The sequence below is a fragment of the Arvicanthis niloticus genome, chromosome 24, assembly GCF_011762505.2.
Source record: "Arvicanthis niloticus isolate mArvNil1 chromosome 24, mArvNil1.pat.X, whole genome shotgun sequence".
Classification (NCBI taxonomy): domain Eukaryota; kingdom Metazoa; phylum Chordata; class Mammalia; order Rodentia; family Muridae; genus Arvicanthis; species Arvicanthis niloticus.
Genome location: NC_133432.1, coordinates 30,002,493 through 30,021,024, shown reverse-complemented (window position 1 = coordinate 30,021,024; position 18,532 = coordinate 30,002,493). Strand labels below are relative to the sequence as shown.

The following is an 18,532-nucleotide window of genomic DNA, read 5'->3' as shown; positions in this document are numbered from 1 at the left end:
ATGGGAACTGACCGATGGCTTCTTTTGATTTATGTTCATGTCCCTGCATCTGTCTGCTCACGCAGATGCACACATTTAAAAAAAAAAAAAGTTTTGAAGGTAGCCACAATGAGTCAGTTTGACATAGCCAGGTGAGCCTTTCTTTTCAAAACAGCAGTCTCCTAACACCGGTACTTACCTGCTCACAGCTGGTCCTCAGATGCTGCCAGTCTGACAGCTGAGACTTCAGCTGGTTCAGTTCCAGCTCCAGGTGTTGCACACGGTCAAAGAGGAGTTGCTCTTCATCCCTGCTGGAAGCCATCAACCGGGGAGGGAGACAGGGGTCAGGGCTCAGACACACTTGGAGGAAACCTCAACCCTAAACAAAGCAGCATGTCTATGTCCTCAACAGTGGACCAGAAATGAGCTGATGTCTGCCCACGGCCTGAGGCTGGGTCTGCAGCTCTATGCTCATGAGCTAGACAGTGGGATGGAAGGTGACCTCAGGGTATGATTCCTGACTGACTTTGCAGATACCCGTAAACACTGCTTTGTAAGAGATGCTAACAAGCTCAGCAGAAACAGTTCTCTCTAGAAAAATGTTCTGCGTCTATACATTCAAATACCAAGTCATGTTCACTGAAACCAGTTCTGGGAATAACAAAGTGCACCACATTCCCTCCTGTCCCACACCACATGCAGAAAGCTCAGTAGCCAGCAAAAGCTGCTACCCAGTCCCATCCACCTCAGCAACCACAAAGGCACACAATCCCAACTACACGAAATCCCAGAGTGGGCACAAAACATACAATGCTGGGCACAAGGCCCGCCAGCGTTGGGTATGGAAAGTGTGGCAGCCACAGGAAGATGCGAGGCTGCTGGGCCTAAATGCACGTCTGCGCAGACACTGGTGGAGCCAAGGAAGTCAGGGACAGAAAGAGGCTCCTGGCAGAGGGAGTCCCCTAACAACACAGGTGACTTCTTCTCATGGCCTAGCTATGTACTGTCTAAAGAAAGTCCTAATTCCTCAGGGCCTTTGTCCGTTGCATGAGCCTGAGAAGATTCCTAGAAAGATACCCAAAAGCTGGTAACTTGAGCTGACAAATGATGATGTGAACCTTAACACCCAGTAAACAGTTAACATTCTCCAAATGAGCAGAGCACCATGGGAGACAAATCAGAGCTCCTTGAGGTCACCTACCGGCCTGCTCTCAGCTTGGTTTCTTCCAGCTCCTTCTGGATAGCCTGGAAAGTGGGGGATACTTTGTAAACAGTTATGCACTGAGTTCATAAATCATGTCCAAGTAACTTAAAACTTCACATAATAAATGGCAAATCTCAGCTTCTGAACGCCTGGGCAAAGACATCAAGGTGAGTATGAGTGGGCCTCCTTCTGAGTCAGAGTCAGTGTTCAGGTCAAGTGTGTTCTGGGTCCCCTGACAAGTTAAGGTCCTTCTCTTCCTGCTCAGCTGAACTTCCCTGACACCAACAATCAGGAAGTGGAAGCTGGTCCCAAGAGACCATGAGACAGTCCGCTTATTCCAACTCAGTAAGTCATGTTCAATTCAGTGAGTACACAAGCATCTGCCATGCCTAGCTCGGTCCTGTGCCCTAAGGATGCTAAGCTCCACCAAGGGTCACATGACTGGCACTGCAGACCTACAGCCATACCCATTTTACCAGCACACAATAGTGAGATTTTATGTAAAACACGTTCTATGCTTTGGCGGAGGCTGAGTGATATCACGGACTCCTAAGGATTCTTGAGCAGGAGGTGACTCGATTTTAAAGTCAGCAAAGCTACTTCTGTTTGGTCAGGCTTGCAGTTAAGCAACAGAGTTGAAATGCCCAGAAAATAAAACCACAAGACATCTCTTCTAGCTGTACAGATCAACAGCAAGACTCTGGCTACAGGCATTGAAGAATATTGGCTTCCAGTTGATCCTTATTTAAAAAATTGGTTTGAGCTAGTGAAAGGGCTCAGTGGGTAAAGGTACTTGTGCCAAGTTTGATGATCTGAGTTCAATGCCAGGACAAGTGAGTCTGCCGAGCTGCCCTGACTCCCACACGCACTATGGCATGCATGTGCTCTTGTCTAGTGAGCAGGAGGCCCGGCTTCCATCCCCACAACCAGGCGTGTACTCACCCACCCTTGCCCAGGCATCCATACACACACAGTCTGTTTTCTTGGAGGACTCCAGTTATAAAGGCAGGGAGGGACAAATACCTCAAGGCTGGGGAGAGGGTTCGGTGGATAAGAGCATTTGCTGTGCAAGCACAAGGATCTAAGTTCAAAACCCCAGCATGCACGTAAAAAGCTGAGTGTGGCTGTACACATGCCAGTATCCCAATGCTCCAAGGGGTGAAGAAGGCGCAGTAAAAGATCTTGTCTCAAAGGAAACAGGCAGAATGACAGGGCAGGATCCCCTCCTTATTTGTCTCCATGTGTGCACTCACATGCATATATGCCTACCAAGCAAACATACACACACACAAACACACACTAAAAGAATAAATACCTCAGATTTTTCAGTCAGTTTTCTAAGAATATCTTCCAAGTTGGAGAGACGCACTTCATGGTCATGATGGAAAGTCATGAAGTCAGCCTGAGAATGAATACAGAACGAAATGGCTGCGAGTTCAGTATCATGTACATGCCGTTAGGCAGGCCAGTAATGCTTACTGCATTCACCAGGTGGTGTAGAATCTTGAGGGCCTAGCTACCCCATCTCTGGCTGGAGGTCTCAAACTAGAGAGAAATCAGACCAGCAGCTTCCTCTATATAAGAAGTCAATTCATATAAACTCACAGATCTGCAGGGCTCTGTAATCTTCAGACCCAGAGCACTCCTTTCCCTCTATCATCTCTTACCCATGTGAGATACATGCTATGTCCACATTCACCGGCAACATCCAAAAACACCATTCACAATAAGGTCCTACCATGTAATTAGGTACCTTATTCAGAAGGTGACTAGGGACAGGATGACAATGCCAAGCTGTCATCCCAGCTTTCAGGAGGCTGAGGCAGGAGGATTTTCAGTTCTAGCCCAACCTTTCTGGGCTCATTAAGGCCATAATCAACAAAAGCATCAAGTGAAATAGATTTCTTTCCGTGGGCACTTGACTAGCATGCACGAGGCCCTGGATTAATTCTATCCCCAGCACCACACCAAAAGAGAAAAAAAAAAAAAAAAAAAAAAAAAAAAGGTTTGTGTTATACTGTAGATAGGAAATGTCACCTCAAAAGGCTTGGTCCTCAGCGTGGTAGACCCAGTCACTAAGGTGACTGGATTAAGAGGGTTCCACCCTACCCAGAGAACAGGCCACAGATGGGCTAGTTATCCGCTGACACCACTGGGCGGTGGCAGCAATGCTTAAAGGACTCTGATGGAGGTAGTAAGGCATCAGGGATGTACCCAAAGGGCAGATCTTGTCCTGGGCCATTCTCCCCTTCTGCCTCATGCCAGGGGATGTTTTAGCACCGTGGCAAGAAGTGCACTGAAGAGTCACCATATGGTCTGGGAGCAAAGTACATACCAGGTACAAAGGAGTTTCTGGGCCTTACCTTTGCATCAGGTGGTTCTATGGCGCCCATCTCCTGCAGGTGCTGTCCAACCATATCCTTGACAGACAGGAACAGCCCTTCCTTGCCGTCATCCACTTGGTCTACCCGTATTTGGAGTTTCTGAAGGAGGACTGTCAGCTCTGCAAGTCTCTCATCATGGCTGTGGCACTGTGCACTCAAAGAGGCTACCTTCTGCCCCATGTCACTCTCTTGAGGCCACTGGGAAGCCTTATGATCAACCTGAGATGAAACCAGCTGAAGTCAAAACCAGAGGGACACTCTAGCACAAATGGGACTGTGGTTCACTCTTTCTACTTTCATGTTGTGCTCACACTCATAATCAAGTGCGTTATATAATCAAATGGAAAAGCTATAAAACTTGTGGTATACATACATACATACACAACACATACACATATACAAATATATTTACTTATTTATCTATTTTATATATGTGTGTATATGTACACACACACACACACACACACACACACACACACACACACACTTATTATTATTTTCCTTTTTTAGGGCCCTGCATGGTGAACGCCTTTAATCCCAACTAGGAGTCAGAGACAGGTAGATAGATCTCTGTGAGTTCTAGTCCAGCCCAGAAAGTGAACGTCTGCTTAAAAATACCTTCTCCCCTAAGGCAGAGTCTAAGACTACCTGTTCACAGTGGCATGAAGAGCTTTAAAGAACACATGCTCATGGTGTCCCCAAGGCCTCTCTTGCTGGTTACCTTCAGAGGTGGGCTCGGGGGAAGAGGGCTAGGTCTATGCACGCCCTTGGAATCATCCACCCTCTGAGATGGCTGCATGACCGTCCAATTCAGCATAGGTAGGAGTGAGAATAAGTTGCCCTGGCCCCACAGGGAGAAACCAGCACCTGGGGAAGAAAGAAAGCTGCATGCAAATGTACAGGTGCCCCAATGTATTCAGATTTTGTGTTTCCCCTGTGGGCACATGCTGGTCTCTGAAGGTTACCATGCCACGTCTTACCTAGTAAAAGTAGGAGTGGGAGGAGCAAGACAAAAACCTTGCAAATATTTCGAAGGCACCTAAGAACAGAGAGAAACTGTTAACTTTGGAAAGACAGAGGTGGTGTGACCTTCTGCCTACCTGTGTATACACTAATCCCCCTGCTGAAGTCTTATATACAAGGCTTAGCCACCTGAGAGGTGCTATCTTGTACCACAAGAAAAACCCAGAGGGCCTGAGCCCCTGTCCTAGGGACAGCACCCACCGTGGTAAGCTGGTGCCCAGAGACCTGCTCTAGACTAGGGGATGAGCACAGGCTGGACTGGCCCTCCATCTGGATGCTCTCACAGTCATCCAGGGTATTTAACATGGCAGCTACCCTTTCCACCTCCACTGATTTGAAAAACCAAAATATGAAGGTTTGTTGTAAAACATGTGACAATGTATTGATGCAGGCACTGCAAATGTAAACTAAGCCACTACAGAGCCACCTACAACTGACACAGCACAGCTGCTTACACCCCGTGCAAGCATAGGCTCAGTGCTGACATGACACCCCGACCTGGACACAGGAGCCCCCAACACTGACATGACATCTTCACACTCACAGTTTCTTACCTGGTAAGAAGAAACACATTCAGCCAAGAAATCAAAGTAACAAATTGGTACCAGCCGCTCCCCAGCCACCAGAAGGTTCCAGAGGCTGCCTTCCCTACAAGAGAGAAGAGCAAGTGTTCTAAGGAAACATGGTTTAGAAGCTGCTCGTAGTTGGACGTCTCTGGGAAGCCACAGGCAGGTTTACTGGAAGGACAGAGACTCTAAGATTAGTCTCCAGGGTAGAAGAGTGACCACCACCAGCTCCACACTGTATCAAACGAGGGAAGCACCACTGCCATGCAGCCCAGGCTATGTATCATGCGGCCTGAGCCCACACACCCACCACAAGATGCCATGCACCTGAAGCAGACAACAAGCATGTCACATTGAGGACCTAGCATGAAGCTCCAGCCTGGTCTTGTACATTGCTTATCGATGCCCCAAACTTTGTGAGAGCACTAACACAGAAGCCACATAACCACCTGGAGCAGTGACAGCCAGCCAGAGCACCGACCACATGCCCTCGGCTACAGACCACCCAGCAGCTCTGGTCCTGTGCAGTGCTCGAACCAAGAGGTCACCTGTGGCAGAGAAGACATGGCAGAGGGCGCTATGAGACAGATTGTAGGGGTCCGTATATCCTGATAGTATAGTGAGCAAGGCTGCCAATATACTCTGCCCAAACTCCCTCTTGCACTAAGCCAGGAGGACACTCAAATCTTCTTGAGAAAACCTTGCTGTCCTCACTTAGACTCCCTCTTGTATATTCTTTGATTTGAGACAAGGTTGCCCATATCCCAAGCTGGCTTTGAATTCAGGGAACAGCCAAAGATAACAGTCTTCCAGACTCCCAAGTGCACAAGCCATCATACTTGACTCACCATGTTTTTTTTTTTTTTTTTGGGGGGGGGAGCTGTTGAGATTGGGTACCACTATGTAGCCTGGCTGTCCTAGAGTACACTATATAGACCAGGCTAGTCAAGAATTCACAAGAAAATTCATCTGCCTCTACTTCTCAAAGTATTGGGATTGAAGGCATGAGCCACCATGCTCAGCTCTCTGTCTCTCAACAGAGAGGCAGGTACCTCTTCACCGCACACTATCTGGGGTCTAGAAGGTGTTCATGAATGTAGACGGATGGTGTCTAAAGTATTCTCAGTGGGAAGGTAGGAAGATACTGAAGTTGTTGGGGCAGTGGTGGCACACACCTTTCACCCTAGCACTTGGGAGACAGAGGCAGGTGGATCTCTGAAGAGGCCAACCTTGTCTACAGACTGAGTTCCTCGATAGCCAAGGCTACACAGAGAACTGTCTCGAAAAACCAAAACTTAAACCCTCCCCCACAAAAAAAAACCCCCAGAAGATGAAAGTTTTAGAGCACCACTGGATATGTATTAAAATGAATGGGCATCCAAACATTTATTACACAGAGCAGAAAACCTACCACTTCCTCCTGCTGGCCTCATATAAGACAGTCTTTTTATGTTTTATGTTGCCAGGTTGGCCTCTGGCAGCCCCGCTACCTCAGCCTCCTAAGTAACTGTAGGTACATGCTACCAACCACATGGCTTTCTAAATCAGCTTTTCTGTTTTCTGTGATTGCTGGCAGACAGTCTCTTTGTGTAGCCCTGGCTGTCCTGGAAACTTACTCTGTAGACCAGGCTAGCATCACACTCAGAGATTCACCTGCTTCTGCCTCCCAAGTGTTGGGATTAAAGGTGTATGGCCAACCTCTGCCCGGCTGCTGGCTGTCACTTAATATTTGCATTTTTACTCCCATAACCATTAAACTATTTCAACACAACAGATAACAAGGAGTGTGGCTTAAAAAGAGTTAAAAATATTTTTAAATTATTTTCATTTCTATAACTTTTGCCTGCATGTGTCTGTGCACATGTGCGCCTGGCACCTGTGAAGGCCAGAAAGAGCATGGGATCCCCTATAACTAGAGTTACAGACAGCTGTGACCCACGATGTAGGTGCTGGGTTCTCTGGAAGAGCCAGTGATCTTAACTATGGAGCTGTCAATGTAGCCTCAAAAGACTTCTTAAATGGAGCATTGCTCTGTGCTTATTCTATCTGTCCTGTGTACTGTTTATGAGGAGGACCTTCTGAGACAGGATTCCACTATATAGCTCTGTATGTATGTATAGTAAGCTGGTCACAAACTTGTAGTGATTCTCTTGCCTCTGCCTCAAACTGTGACAATTCAAGCTGAAGCTCAGCTTAAAAACCAAACCAGGCCTGGAGAGATGACTCAGGGTTAATTAAAAGCACTGACTGCTCTTCCAGAGGTCCTGAGTTCAATTTCCAGCAACCACATGGTGGCTCACAACCATTTGTAATGGGATCTGATGCCCTCTTCTGGTGTGTCTGAAGACATGGACAGTGTACTCACATACATAAAACAAATAACTAAATAAATCTTAAAAAAACAAAAAACATGTTGACCTAGAGTTGTTCCCAATGGCATCTGTTATAGTTATAGGCAGGGCTGGAAAGCAAACTCTATGGGTACTTCCTGGGGCTGGGAAGTCACTGTAAGAACACAAGTGTCAGTGAGCCCATACTAAATAAATTCAAAGTGCTCACAGGGATTCTGTGCACTTTTTCTACTACTGCTGTTGAGATAGGGTCTCACTGAATAGCCTATGCTGGCCTTCAGAGCATACAATCCTCTTGCCTCAGCTCCTAGAGTGCTGGGGTCCCAGGCCTATATCAACATGCCCAGCTGGTTCTCATATTCTAAACCACAGCTGTTGGGTTTTTGGTTTTGCTTTAAATTTATTTTATGTACATGAGTAAACTGTAGTTGTTTTCAGACACTCCAGAAGAGGGTACCAGATCCCACTGCGGATGCTTGTCAGCAACCACGTGGTTGCTGAGAATTGAACTCAGGGCCCCTGGAAGAGCAATCAGTGCTCTTAACCATTGAGCCATCTCTCCATTCCCACAGCTGTTCTTTTACGGTCACCTTCTATAGTACTTTGTGACTCTGGCAGTGCAAATGAACCAAACAAACACATCAGTGCTTTCAACAAGAACAAATAGAACAAGGTACAAGATATAACCTGTGTGGGTGCAGAGGCGACCCAGGGCCCCTGCTGCCCTGTGTGGCTGAGGCAGTTGCAAGTGGGTGGCTGTGTGTGTCTCAAGGTGCTTCTTCCCCTTACAGTCATCACCTGTGGTGTGGAGTGGAGTGACAGGTTAATAAGCAAACCTCAATCAGAATACTGCACAGAATGTTCAAGAACCTAGGAAACTATCACCCTAACTCACAGCAGGCAGAGTCTGGGGATAACTCACTTCCAGTACTGAGAGCTGGTGGCAGCCAGATCAGCCATGCTAGTGAAGCCATAGGCTAGGCTGGGCTGCTCATTCTGTATGGCTGGAGGCCCGGTATTACAATAGGGCTGGGGCTCTCCAAGCCCAGCACCATCTTGAAAGAGAAAGCTGTACTCACACAGGGCCTCCCCGTCCACTCTGGAAAGCTCTCTGGCACTCATTCTCCCACAGTGGCTGAAATGGGCTGCAACACATGCAGAAGGGGCTCAGGAAGCTCCAAGTCAGCTTGAGGGCCAGATGCCCTATCAAGCCAGTGTGACGAGAGACCATGCCTCGGGAGGTCAGAGATGCTGCTGGCTCCCACAACACAGGTGAGCACAGGCAACAGGAAAACCAGAAAGCTGCAGGCTGTTCATACGTATTAGCAGTCACAGAGGAAGACAGGCTTACCTAAAAGTGTTCTCAAGCAGGATTCTAAACAGCATGCAAATGAACTGGTTTTGCTTAAAGTTAATAAGCAAAAGTCAAAAGTTGAGTTCATTAACTTTATTTTATTTTTAACTATGTTTTTAATTATGTGTACTTGAGTCTGTGCACATTCATGCAGGTACACTCAAAGGCCAGAAGAGGGTCTCAGATCCCGATGCTGGAGTTATAGGTGGGTATATGCCGCCAATGTGGGTGTGGGACCCAAACTCAGGTTCTCCACAGGAGCAACAAGTGTTAACTGCTGAGCCAGCCCTCCAGCCCCCGTTCCTACTTTTTAAAAAACTTAAAGCCTTTCAAATCTGAAGGAGAGAAACAACTTCACAAAGTTGTCCTCTGATCTCCATGACTACCTATACATACAATAGTAAAATTCTAAAGACTAAATCCTGACAATTTTCAGGAAGCTGAACTATACACAGGCCACAAGCTCCACAGGAAGAAGAGCCGAAGAAAACAGCTGAGAGAGCAGCATGAGGCCCGCAGAAGACGCAGAAGGGCTCAGAAGAAGCAGGGCTTTCTCCCCCTTGAAAGCATGATTCAGTGGAGAAAGGAGAAAAAAAAAATATTTAAATACCTTCTGACTCATGGCTCTTTGTCTCATAAGTCTGTGATTCATAAGCTCTGGATTCATAGCCTTTCAATTTGTAAGTTTCTGATTCGAAACTGAGCTTCATTAAAACCACTTGGAAAAGTTGAACTATAAATGATGCAAAGGATGAGGAGGTGTACTTGGCCAGCCACAGAGTCCTATCCAGGTAAAAGGATGCGCCGCCTGGTGGAAAACCATGAACACACGTCATTTCTTCCCATAGATTTGTTTACCCAATGAACCAGATGGCCAAACTTTTAAGAAAAGCCAAGTTGCAAAGTCCCATTTAAAACTGGACACTTGGGAAGAGACCGCCTGGGAAGAACATCCACCAGTGAGCCAGCTGGAGAGGCAGAGGAAGCACTGTGGTGGCCTCTCCATAACTGAGACCTCAGGCTCTGGCACAGCATCTGAGCACTTCGAGCCCCATCCAGTGAGGATGCTCCATGAGGCACACACTGAAGGCTCCCTGGCTCCTGCCATGCTGGGCTCCAGAAGGCTTTTCTGTGAACCTCGCATGTGGAGGGAAAGGCTGTAAACCATGTCTTCAAAACTGTTCTTGGAAAATGGCCTCTTCACAGAGTATGAAGCACGGTGTGAACGGTGGTTGCTGCCCATCCCTTGGGCACTGGAGACCCATGGCCCATGAAGAACTTCTTCCACTTTCTCCCAAGCCCAGACATGCTCAGTATGTTCAGAACGTGAGTAGAAGGCCATCGTGAATCAGTTCAGTCAAGTCTGAGTGGTGTGATTTGAAAGAAAATACTGCAACTTTAAAATTTCAGAAGAGTGCTGCAGTCACAGCTCAGCAGAAAGGAGCCCTTTCAGAGGATCCAGATCAGTTCCCAGCATCCACACGGTGGCTCATGGCCACCCAAAATTCCAGTCCCAGGGAATTCAACCTTTCTTGACCTCTGCAGGGCACTGCACACACATGGTGCACAAACATATGCAGGCAAAAACCCATACATGTAAAGTAATAATAAATATTATTATGATTAATCTTAGGGTTTTTTTCCCAAAAGAATAGTGAAAGAGCTATTTTCCAATCAGAACGCTGTACTGCAAAATCACAAAGGCGGGCAGTTTAGCCCAAAGTCCAGAGGCTCCCAAGGTCAGATATGCACATGCCCTCACAGGCTGGAGGGATGCTAGAGACATGCTTGGTGGTCTCCTAGATAATCAGACACTCACCACATTGCCAAGATGTGAGCAAGAAAAAAATGTTGAGTTGGCAAGGGTAGGAGGTGCCAAGACTGGAGACATGTGTTTGGCATGTGCAAGGCCTGGGGCTCAATCCCCAGGACCAAAAAGTAAGAGAAGGGAAGGAACCCTTGTCTGCTGCAGAGATAGCAAGGCAGACCAGCCTTTATCTAAGGCAGCTAGAAGAATATCTTTATACTGAAACAGGACACACAGCACAGACACCAAAATAATCTCAATTAGCATACAAAAAAATCTGCACAGCTCAATGTACAGGCTGCACTGCTGGGCCACACAGTGGTCTTTCTGTTACAAGCTTCATCTCATTAAGTAGAAGCAGAAGCTGCCAGAGGGCTAAACACAAGAGCACACACCAGTACCGATTGGCACTGACTGGGATAGTACAGCAGAACTCCAGGGCAGTGCAGTAACGGGAATACCTGTACGGCCTGACCTCTGCCCTGTCAACTGTGCTCAGCTGTGCAAAGGAAGCTGTTGGGACCATTTGGGATGAATTCTGACTCAGTGAGAGCTTGGTAATGCAAGGCCAGTGGGAGGCACCAAGTTCACTGTGGCTCTCATACTCACATATATGAGGAGGAAAAGTAGTGTCACTTGGTCAAGTCACCTGTCCCTTCCCTTTCTATGATTCTCGCTTTGTGACATTAATGTTAAAAGTGCTGACAAAGCCTTGAACACAAGAACAAGACTGCAGACACACACAAATTACACTGGGAAATACAACCAACCCCACCACAACTGTGCCCAGTGACAGGCCACTGCTATGCTGTGGCACTGTTGGGGTCTGTACTTCTGCCACCCAAAGGTGGGAGCATGGAAGAGCCCTGTGCTGCAGTGCATTCTGGCCCACAAGGACAGACAACGGGGAAGATCTAGCTAGCTTTATGGAATTTCTAGACTTCTTTTTTTTTTTTTTTTTTTAAGTTTTTAAAGAAGAAACTAGACATGAGCAATAAGGACTGAATTTTCAGTGCTGCTCCTGGCCCTTCTGACATTCATGGTGGGGAAGGTCCAGCATCATGCCTGGATCACAGAAAGGTCTACGGGCATTCTCAATTTTTCAGGCAGTCCAAAACCAACATGCCCGCTCAGCTACTTCCGATAACCTCTGTATCAGGTAGAAAGGTCAAGATGCTGGCACCCACCTCTATCATGTCCAATGATGCCACCACCCAGATGCCAGGCTCCAAGTTGCCCTCCCAGAGTACCTCTGTCTCACAGCATCACACCAGAGCCCTCATTCTCTGCAGCAACAACTTCTGGTGCTACAGCTACCTGAGTATCTGGGCTGTACTGGGTGACACAGAGAAGCACCCAAGTTATAAGCCACAGAAGTAGGAACTTTCTTTGGTTCATTGTCAAGTTCAAATTTACCAAATCCGAACTACTTTCAGTCACAAAAATACTAACCACAGAACCACAGACTGGGAAGTGACAAGTAGGACAGAGCTAATTTGAGCCTATTTAACTCTGAGAATACTGAGTTCAACTCTGTAAGGCAAACAGTGCAAGACACCAAGGCCTACGCTGGGGTGGAGCACAGAGCTAGACACGTGCTAGGCAAACACTGTATCATGAACCGCATCCTTGGCCCATAGTCAGATTTACAAGAGGAGGAGAAGCTGGGTCACCGTTTTACTGACTGCAGAAGCAGAAGACTTACGGGGTTTGAGAATCCTGTCTCTGGAGTAAACTCTGGAGGTGGTCCCATGGATGGCAGAGTGGGCTGTGAGTGCATCAGTGCGTGCTGAGAGCATCCTGCAGTCGCGGCAGGTGTATCCATTGCTGCTCGCCACCTCTGCTGCCAGTTCACCATTTCCCTGAGCGGCAGCTTTATTTCCACCTGAGGTTTTCAAAACGGAAATGAAAGCTGTTGATCACTATAGCTTACCTAGCAATGGCTTCTAGTTTAAACAGTGCACAAAGTACAAAGAAATTACCTTTAAGGTCGCCATCATCATCGAGACCTGAAACACACACATGCACATTACACTGGGAAATACAACCAACCCCACCACAACTGTGCCCAGTGACAGGCCACTGCTATGCTGTGGCACTGTTGGGGTCTGTACTTCTGCCACCCAAAGGTGGGGGCATGGAAGAGCCCTGCGCTGCAGTGCATTCTGGCCCACAAGGACAGACAACGGGGAAGATCTAGCTAGCTTTATGGAATTTCTAGGCTTTTTTTAGTTTTTAGTTTTTGAGACAGGGTTTCCTCTGTGTAGCCCTGGCTGTCCTGGAACTCACTCTGTAGACGAGGCTAGCTCTCAAAAGAGCTCTTTCTGTCTCTCCTTCCTGAGAGCTGAGATTATAGGTGTGCACTATCACTGTCCGGTGCTTTTGGGCTTTTAACTTTTTATTTAACTTTTTTTTTTTTTTAAACAGTATGCATGGCCCTGGGCCCAAGACAAGCTCCCTGACTGAGCAAAGCAGAGGCATCCGGAAGTGAAGCATTTGGGACTTCTAAAACTAAGTTGGCTCTTTCAACTCCCCCAGCAGAGCAACCAGAACATAAGCTGAACTTAGCAGGCAGCTCTGTGGCTCTCAGCAGAGGGGCTGTGTGTCTGTGTGCATGGCCTTGGTAACAGGGCATTGGTTACGTTGGGGGCTTAGATGGCTCTATATCTGAGTGTGGGCACAGTCTCTTGCCTTCCAACATGGATTGCTTTACAACAAATCCTTTGTTTTTGGAGAAAGGGTCTTCTGGATCTCAGGCTGGCCTTGAACTCACTATGTATTTTAGGATTGGCTTGAACTTCTGATTCTTCTGCCTCCACCTCCTGGGTGTTTGGATTACAGGAATATGCAGCCATGACCAATTAATACTAAGTATTTTCTTTTCTTTTCTTCTTTTTTTGTTTTTGTTGGTTTTTTTTGTTTTTGTTTTTCGATACAGGGTTTCTCTGTGTAGCCCTGGCTGTCCTGGAACTCACTCTGTAGATCAGGCTGGCCTTGAACTCAGAAATCCACCTGCCTCTGCCTCCCAAGTGCTGGGATTAAAGGCGTGCGCCACCACTGCCCAGCATAAGTATTTTCTAATGACTCAAAAGGATCTTCACTGTCTAGTTGCTTAGTGTTTTCTAGAACATACCAGGGTTTTTATACCAAATTTAAATGTGCCATATTAAAAATGACTGTAGGACTGCTGCCTGCTTACTTAGTCACGTTTCAGTGAGCAGTACTAACACCTCACCGGAACCACTGAGGCAGCAGATGAAGGCAGCATCCACATCCCCCCCTGAAGACCCTGACCTCACTGGGCTCCCTCCCAGAACAATGCAGGCACAGCCATACCGGGGATGAGGATGCTTGCATCTCTAGTGACTAACCCCAGAAGTGGTCCACTTTGGTCTGCTCACGAATCAGAGATTCATCTAGCACAGGATGCCGCAGCACCGTGGCGCTCCGCAGGCTGCAAGAGCTGTCATGGCTTGTGCTCGAGGACAAGCCCTTCCCCGACAGGTGGTTGATACTAAAAGCTGGCTTGCTTGCACTTCTTCTCTGTTTGACTGTCCTACAAAGAAGAAATGCAGTTTTAGACATTGCTTAGAAAATACAGAATCATTCTATTTTTACCAACATAAAATTTGTGCCAGAGAACACACACAGCATTGTAAGGCGAGTCATTTTCTTATGCTGTGTCTGGTATAATCCAAACACCCATTTATCTAAAAAAAAAAAAAAAAAATTTTAAAGCTGGAGTCTAAGAAGTTATTCTAAAACTGTAAACACAAAACAATTTCAGACTATTCTGGGCCTGACAACCCAACATTGGCTCAAACTTGAAATAATCTGAAAATAAAAACTGACTTAGTTGTTAAACAAATGCTAAAGCTCACACATTTAACCATGCTACCTCCTTTTCTGATCAAGTAACAGCACGCACACCAACAGTCCTGCTGCTACTGCATTGAACAGTCACCAGGCACAGCAAAGGTGACGGTTAACTCAAGAACTTCTGCCTTTATTCTTATCACACAACAGAGCAGCCAAAAACAAACGATAGCTAGAGGCGGTGGCACTTGTCTTTAACCCCAGCCATCAGGAGACAGAGGTAGGCAGACAGTGTAAGACTGTCTCAAAACAAACAAACAAACAAACAACAACAAAAATCCAAGTGTATCTTACATCAAGTGATCTGAGTGGGTACACATAGGCCAAAGGCACCCAAGCCACCTCCTCCAGGAAACGGGTGTGATGAAGGCCAGTACTAATATATACCAGAGGCACTGCCCTGGTCTCTTGTCAGAGGGACTGTAGCTTTGGGGCACCTCCACACCTCTGGGTGGCCTGACAGCAAGCTGTGCTTGGGAGTCAGTTACTACAACTCAATAGCCTGACATTTTACTTTGTTTACAGCCTGTAGGTCTCAGGCTGGGGCGCATTACCATAGGGCCCCAAGTAGTGTGAACAAAGTGCCAGCAATCTCTAAAGTAATGTAATTTTCATATGAGCAAAATGAACTAAAGAGTGCCACTTCTAGCTGGGCGGTGGTGGCGCACGCCTTTAATCTCAGCACTTGGAAGGCAGAGGCAGGCAGATTTCTGAGTTTGAGGCCAGCCTGGTCTACAGAGTGAGTTCCAGGACAGCCAGGACTACACAGAGAAACCTGTCTCAGAAAACAAGACAAAACAAAAACAAAAACAAAAAAAAAGAGTGCCACTTCTATTTAGTCTCAAAAAGGTACAGATGGTGGGAACTTCTGCCATCAGCTACAGTGAAGACGAGGAATGAAAGAAATAGACAAAATGTACTGGCCACCCAAGTGTGCGTGCATAGGTACCCAGCTCACACGTCACAGCCAGGCTGGAGTTGGCTATGACAGCCCAGCAGCACGGACCCAGCAAGACCCCACTCCTCTACGTTTGGTAGGCCACTGAAGCTCAGCTCATGCCAGGATGAGGCGGTTTATGACCATGACAAGTGCATCTGCATTGCCATCTCCCCATTACCATCAGCTCCAGCCTGCAGGTAGACAGCAGATACTTTGAGCATTCCAGAACCAATCTGAGGCAGTTCCTATGGCAGATCTGCACATGTGTGCACAAACAATTCCAGGGGAAGAGCTTGACTTGACAATCTCAAAATCCTGGGGGTGCAGGGATGACAGCTGTGAAGACAAGCCACACAATGCTCACCTGGTTTCTCTCCCCTTGGCGGGGGTGGCCCTGCTGGCGCTGACGTGTGTGTCAACAGCCTGGCTGTCCCCACTGCTGTACGTAGCTGCTGTTGTGACCAGGCGCAAACTGCGGCGGGACATCCTTGGAGAGTCAAATACAGGTTCCAACCTGTGCTCCGTCTCAAAATCCAGGGCATCCGAAGAGTAACTAGAACTGGAAGAAGACATGGCTGGAGGAAGCACTGGTGGCCAGGTAAATAGTGGCAACACTCCTGAGGGATAATGTTAATGCACGCAAGGGCAGGTATCAGTCAGGCAGGCAGCTGTGCATGTGCCTTTGCCAACCTCCTTCACCTGCAGACCCCAGACGGGTAGGCCTAGGTCTCTGGCTGAGAACAGCTGTTTGGGGCAGGCCAAGGCTGTCAGAATCCCTAGCTCCCGGGAAGAATGCTGTCAGTGTTATCATGATAAAATCAGAGCACCCTTATAAGCAGACACCAGGCCCGATGGGGCAACTAACAAGACAGTGACACTGTAGAGACTAAAAGTGAATTCAGCAGAATGTTCTTGAGAAGAAAATGGAAAGCCCCAGAATACACATTTCATAAACTGAAGCTGGATTACAATAAAAGCCCTCTGAGCTACGGAAAAGCCTGTCACTTTCAATGCCTCCCTCGCAGCTGTCAGCTCAGTGCATTGGATAGACTGATGTATCATCACTCTGGTGCACACTACCACAGGGCCACAAATAGTGGTACCCAGCTTGTTTAGGCTAGAAGCCAGCTGGCTGCCTACTCAGGTACCCTTGGGTTAAGACTATGTTAACCTCAGGGGCTGGAGAGATGGCTCAGCAGTTAAGAACACTGATTGCTTTTCCAGAGATCCTGAGTTCAATTCCCAGCAACCACATGGTGGCTCACAACCATCTGTAATGGGATCTGATGCCCTCTTCTTGTGTGTCTAAGAGAGTGACAGTGTACTCACATACATGAAATAAATAAATAAATCTTTTTTTTTTTTTCGAGACAGGGTTTCTCTGTGTAGCCCCGGCTGTCCTGGAACTCACTCTGTAGACCAGGCTGGCTTTGAACTCAGAAATCTGCCTGCCTCTGCCTCCCAAGTGCTGGGATTAAAGGTGTGCGCCACCACCGCCCGGCAATAAATAAATCTTAAAAAAGAAAAGACTATGTTAACACCATGAACAGCACCCATCATCAAGACACAAGGAACCCAGTAACTCTGGAGAAGAAGAAGCTGCAACGATAAAGGTGACAACAGATAAGCATGAGGCAGCTAGGGAGAAGAGGGGAAGAGTCAGAGAGTACTGTTAGCTGGGCACCTCACAAGAACATAAGAGGAGAAACAAAGTAGGCAGGGGAAGAGCAGACCCCTGGGGAGCACTGCTTTATGGGCAATCTAACACAGGGCTCTGTGGCCTCAAGGGTCTGGGTGATATAAGACCTTACAGATGGAACACCAAGCAGCCTGGTAAGCACCACTAGTCAGACCACTCAGAAGGTGCTACAAATGGCTTCAGCAGGCAGGGCCTTTAGGACACTCTGGTATACTAGCTAAAGGCAGAGTCAGGATGAGATACGAGCTGACAGCATGTATTCAATGAAAACGCTAGTTTCATGAACCCTAAAATCAGACAACTTCCTTCTAGCAAAGTACTGTATATAATCACGGCTTTAGTTTAACAAAGATTACATTTTACATCAGAATTAATCTTGCTGATACAGACAGGCAATGTGATACTTTGACTAAGAATGGCCTCCATGGACTCACACTACAACGCTTAGTCACCAGGGGTGGAACTATTTGAGAAGGGTGAGGAGGGACAGCTTTGTTGGAGTAGGTGTGGCCTTGCTGGAAGGAGTGTCACTGAAGGTGGGCTTCAAGGTTGTCAAAAGCCCACACCAGGTCCAGTGCCCCTCTATCCGCTGTCTGCAGAATAGGATATAGAACTCTCAACTACTCCAGTGCCATGTCTGCCTACACGCTGCCATGCTTCCTGGCACGAGAATGGACTAATCCCCTGAAACGGTAACCAAGTCTTTGATTAAATGCTTTTGTTTATAAGAGTTGCTTTGGTCACTGTGTCTCTTCACAGCAACACAACAGTGACTAACGTAAGCACCATCTCTGCTTCCCATTCCTCAACACACATTCACCCTCAGATTATAACTGCTGGGTAAGGGATCTGCACAGCTCCGCTCCAGGAGTGTTTGACCCTGTGATGTGATAGGAAGAGCACAGGCTATTCTATATGCAAAGGACCAGACCATCTAGCCAGAGAAGTGAGGTCTTCCACATGGAAAGCTAAGAGAAAACAGAAACTGCCCCACTCACACCGCTTACTACAGTCTGGATACGACATGATGTCATAGATTATGGGATAAATGCTTCGTCTACAGCTACAGGCACTGATGTGGAACAATCTGGAAACAACAGGTAGGGCCTGACTAGAAGAAGTAGTCACTGAGACTGTGCCTTTTAAAGTTACACTTGGTCTCCAGTTGTTTCCATGTTCCCTGTTCTGGTTCATCAATGAGGTAAGCAACTCAGCTCCATCACACATCCCACGGTTCAGAATCAACAGAGCCAAGGACCACAGCCTAAGACTTGCAAAACTGTGAGTCAAATTATACCCTCATTTTAAAGTCTTCTGTCCCATAATTTTGTCACTGATGAGAGGCTGAC

The 18,532-nt window shown here is 47.2% G+C and overlaps 1 protein-coding gene across 11 annotated transcripts in view; it reads right to left on the bottom strand.

The window, feature by feature from the left end:
* Positions 1–18,532, bottom strand: part of Sun1 (Sad1 and UNC84 domain containing 1) — a 46,760-nt gene that overhangs the window by 9,411 nt on the left and 18,817 nt on the right. For 3 of the 11 annotated variants that reach the window (XM_076923440.1, XM_076923446.1, XM_076923442.1), the window contains 14 exons: positions 15,849–16,043; positions 14,040–14,224; positions 12,651–12,677; positions 12,374–12,553; positions 9,472–9,669; positions 8,195–8,305; positions 5,606–5,704; positions 5,145–5,238; positions 4,548–4,606; positions 4,289–4,434; positions 3,547–3,786; positions 2,499–2,585; positions 1,181–1,224; positions 179–290 (listed from right to left, as the gene is read on the bottom strand). In XM_076923440.1, the coding sequence (XP_076779555.1) occupies positions 179–290; positions 1,181–1,224; positions 2,499–2,585; positions 3,547–3,786; positions 4,289–4,434; positions 4,548–4,606; positions 5,145–5,238; positions 5,606–5,704; positions 8,195–8,305; positions 9,472–9,669; positions 12,374–12,553; positions 12,651–12,677; positions 14,040–14,224; positions 15,849–16,043 (1,777 nt within the window). The remainder of the gene's footprint in view (positions 1–178; positions 291–1,180; positions 1,225–2,498; positions 2,586–3,546; positions 3,787–4,288; positions 4,435–4,547; positions 4,607–5,144; positions 5,239–5,605; positions 5,705–8,194; positions 8,306–9,471; positions 9,670–12,373; positions 12,554–12,650; positions 12,678–14,039; positions 14,225–15,848; positions 16,044–18,532) is intronic. The other 8 variants (XM_076923441.1, XM_076923443.1, XM_076923445.1 and 5 more) reach the window with 8 other exon arrangements.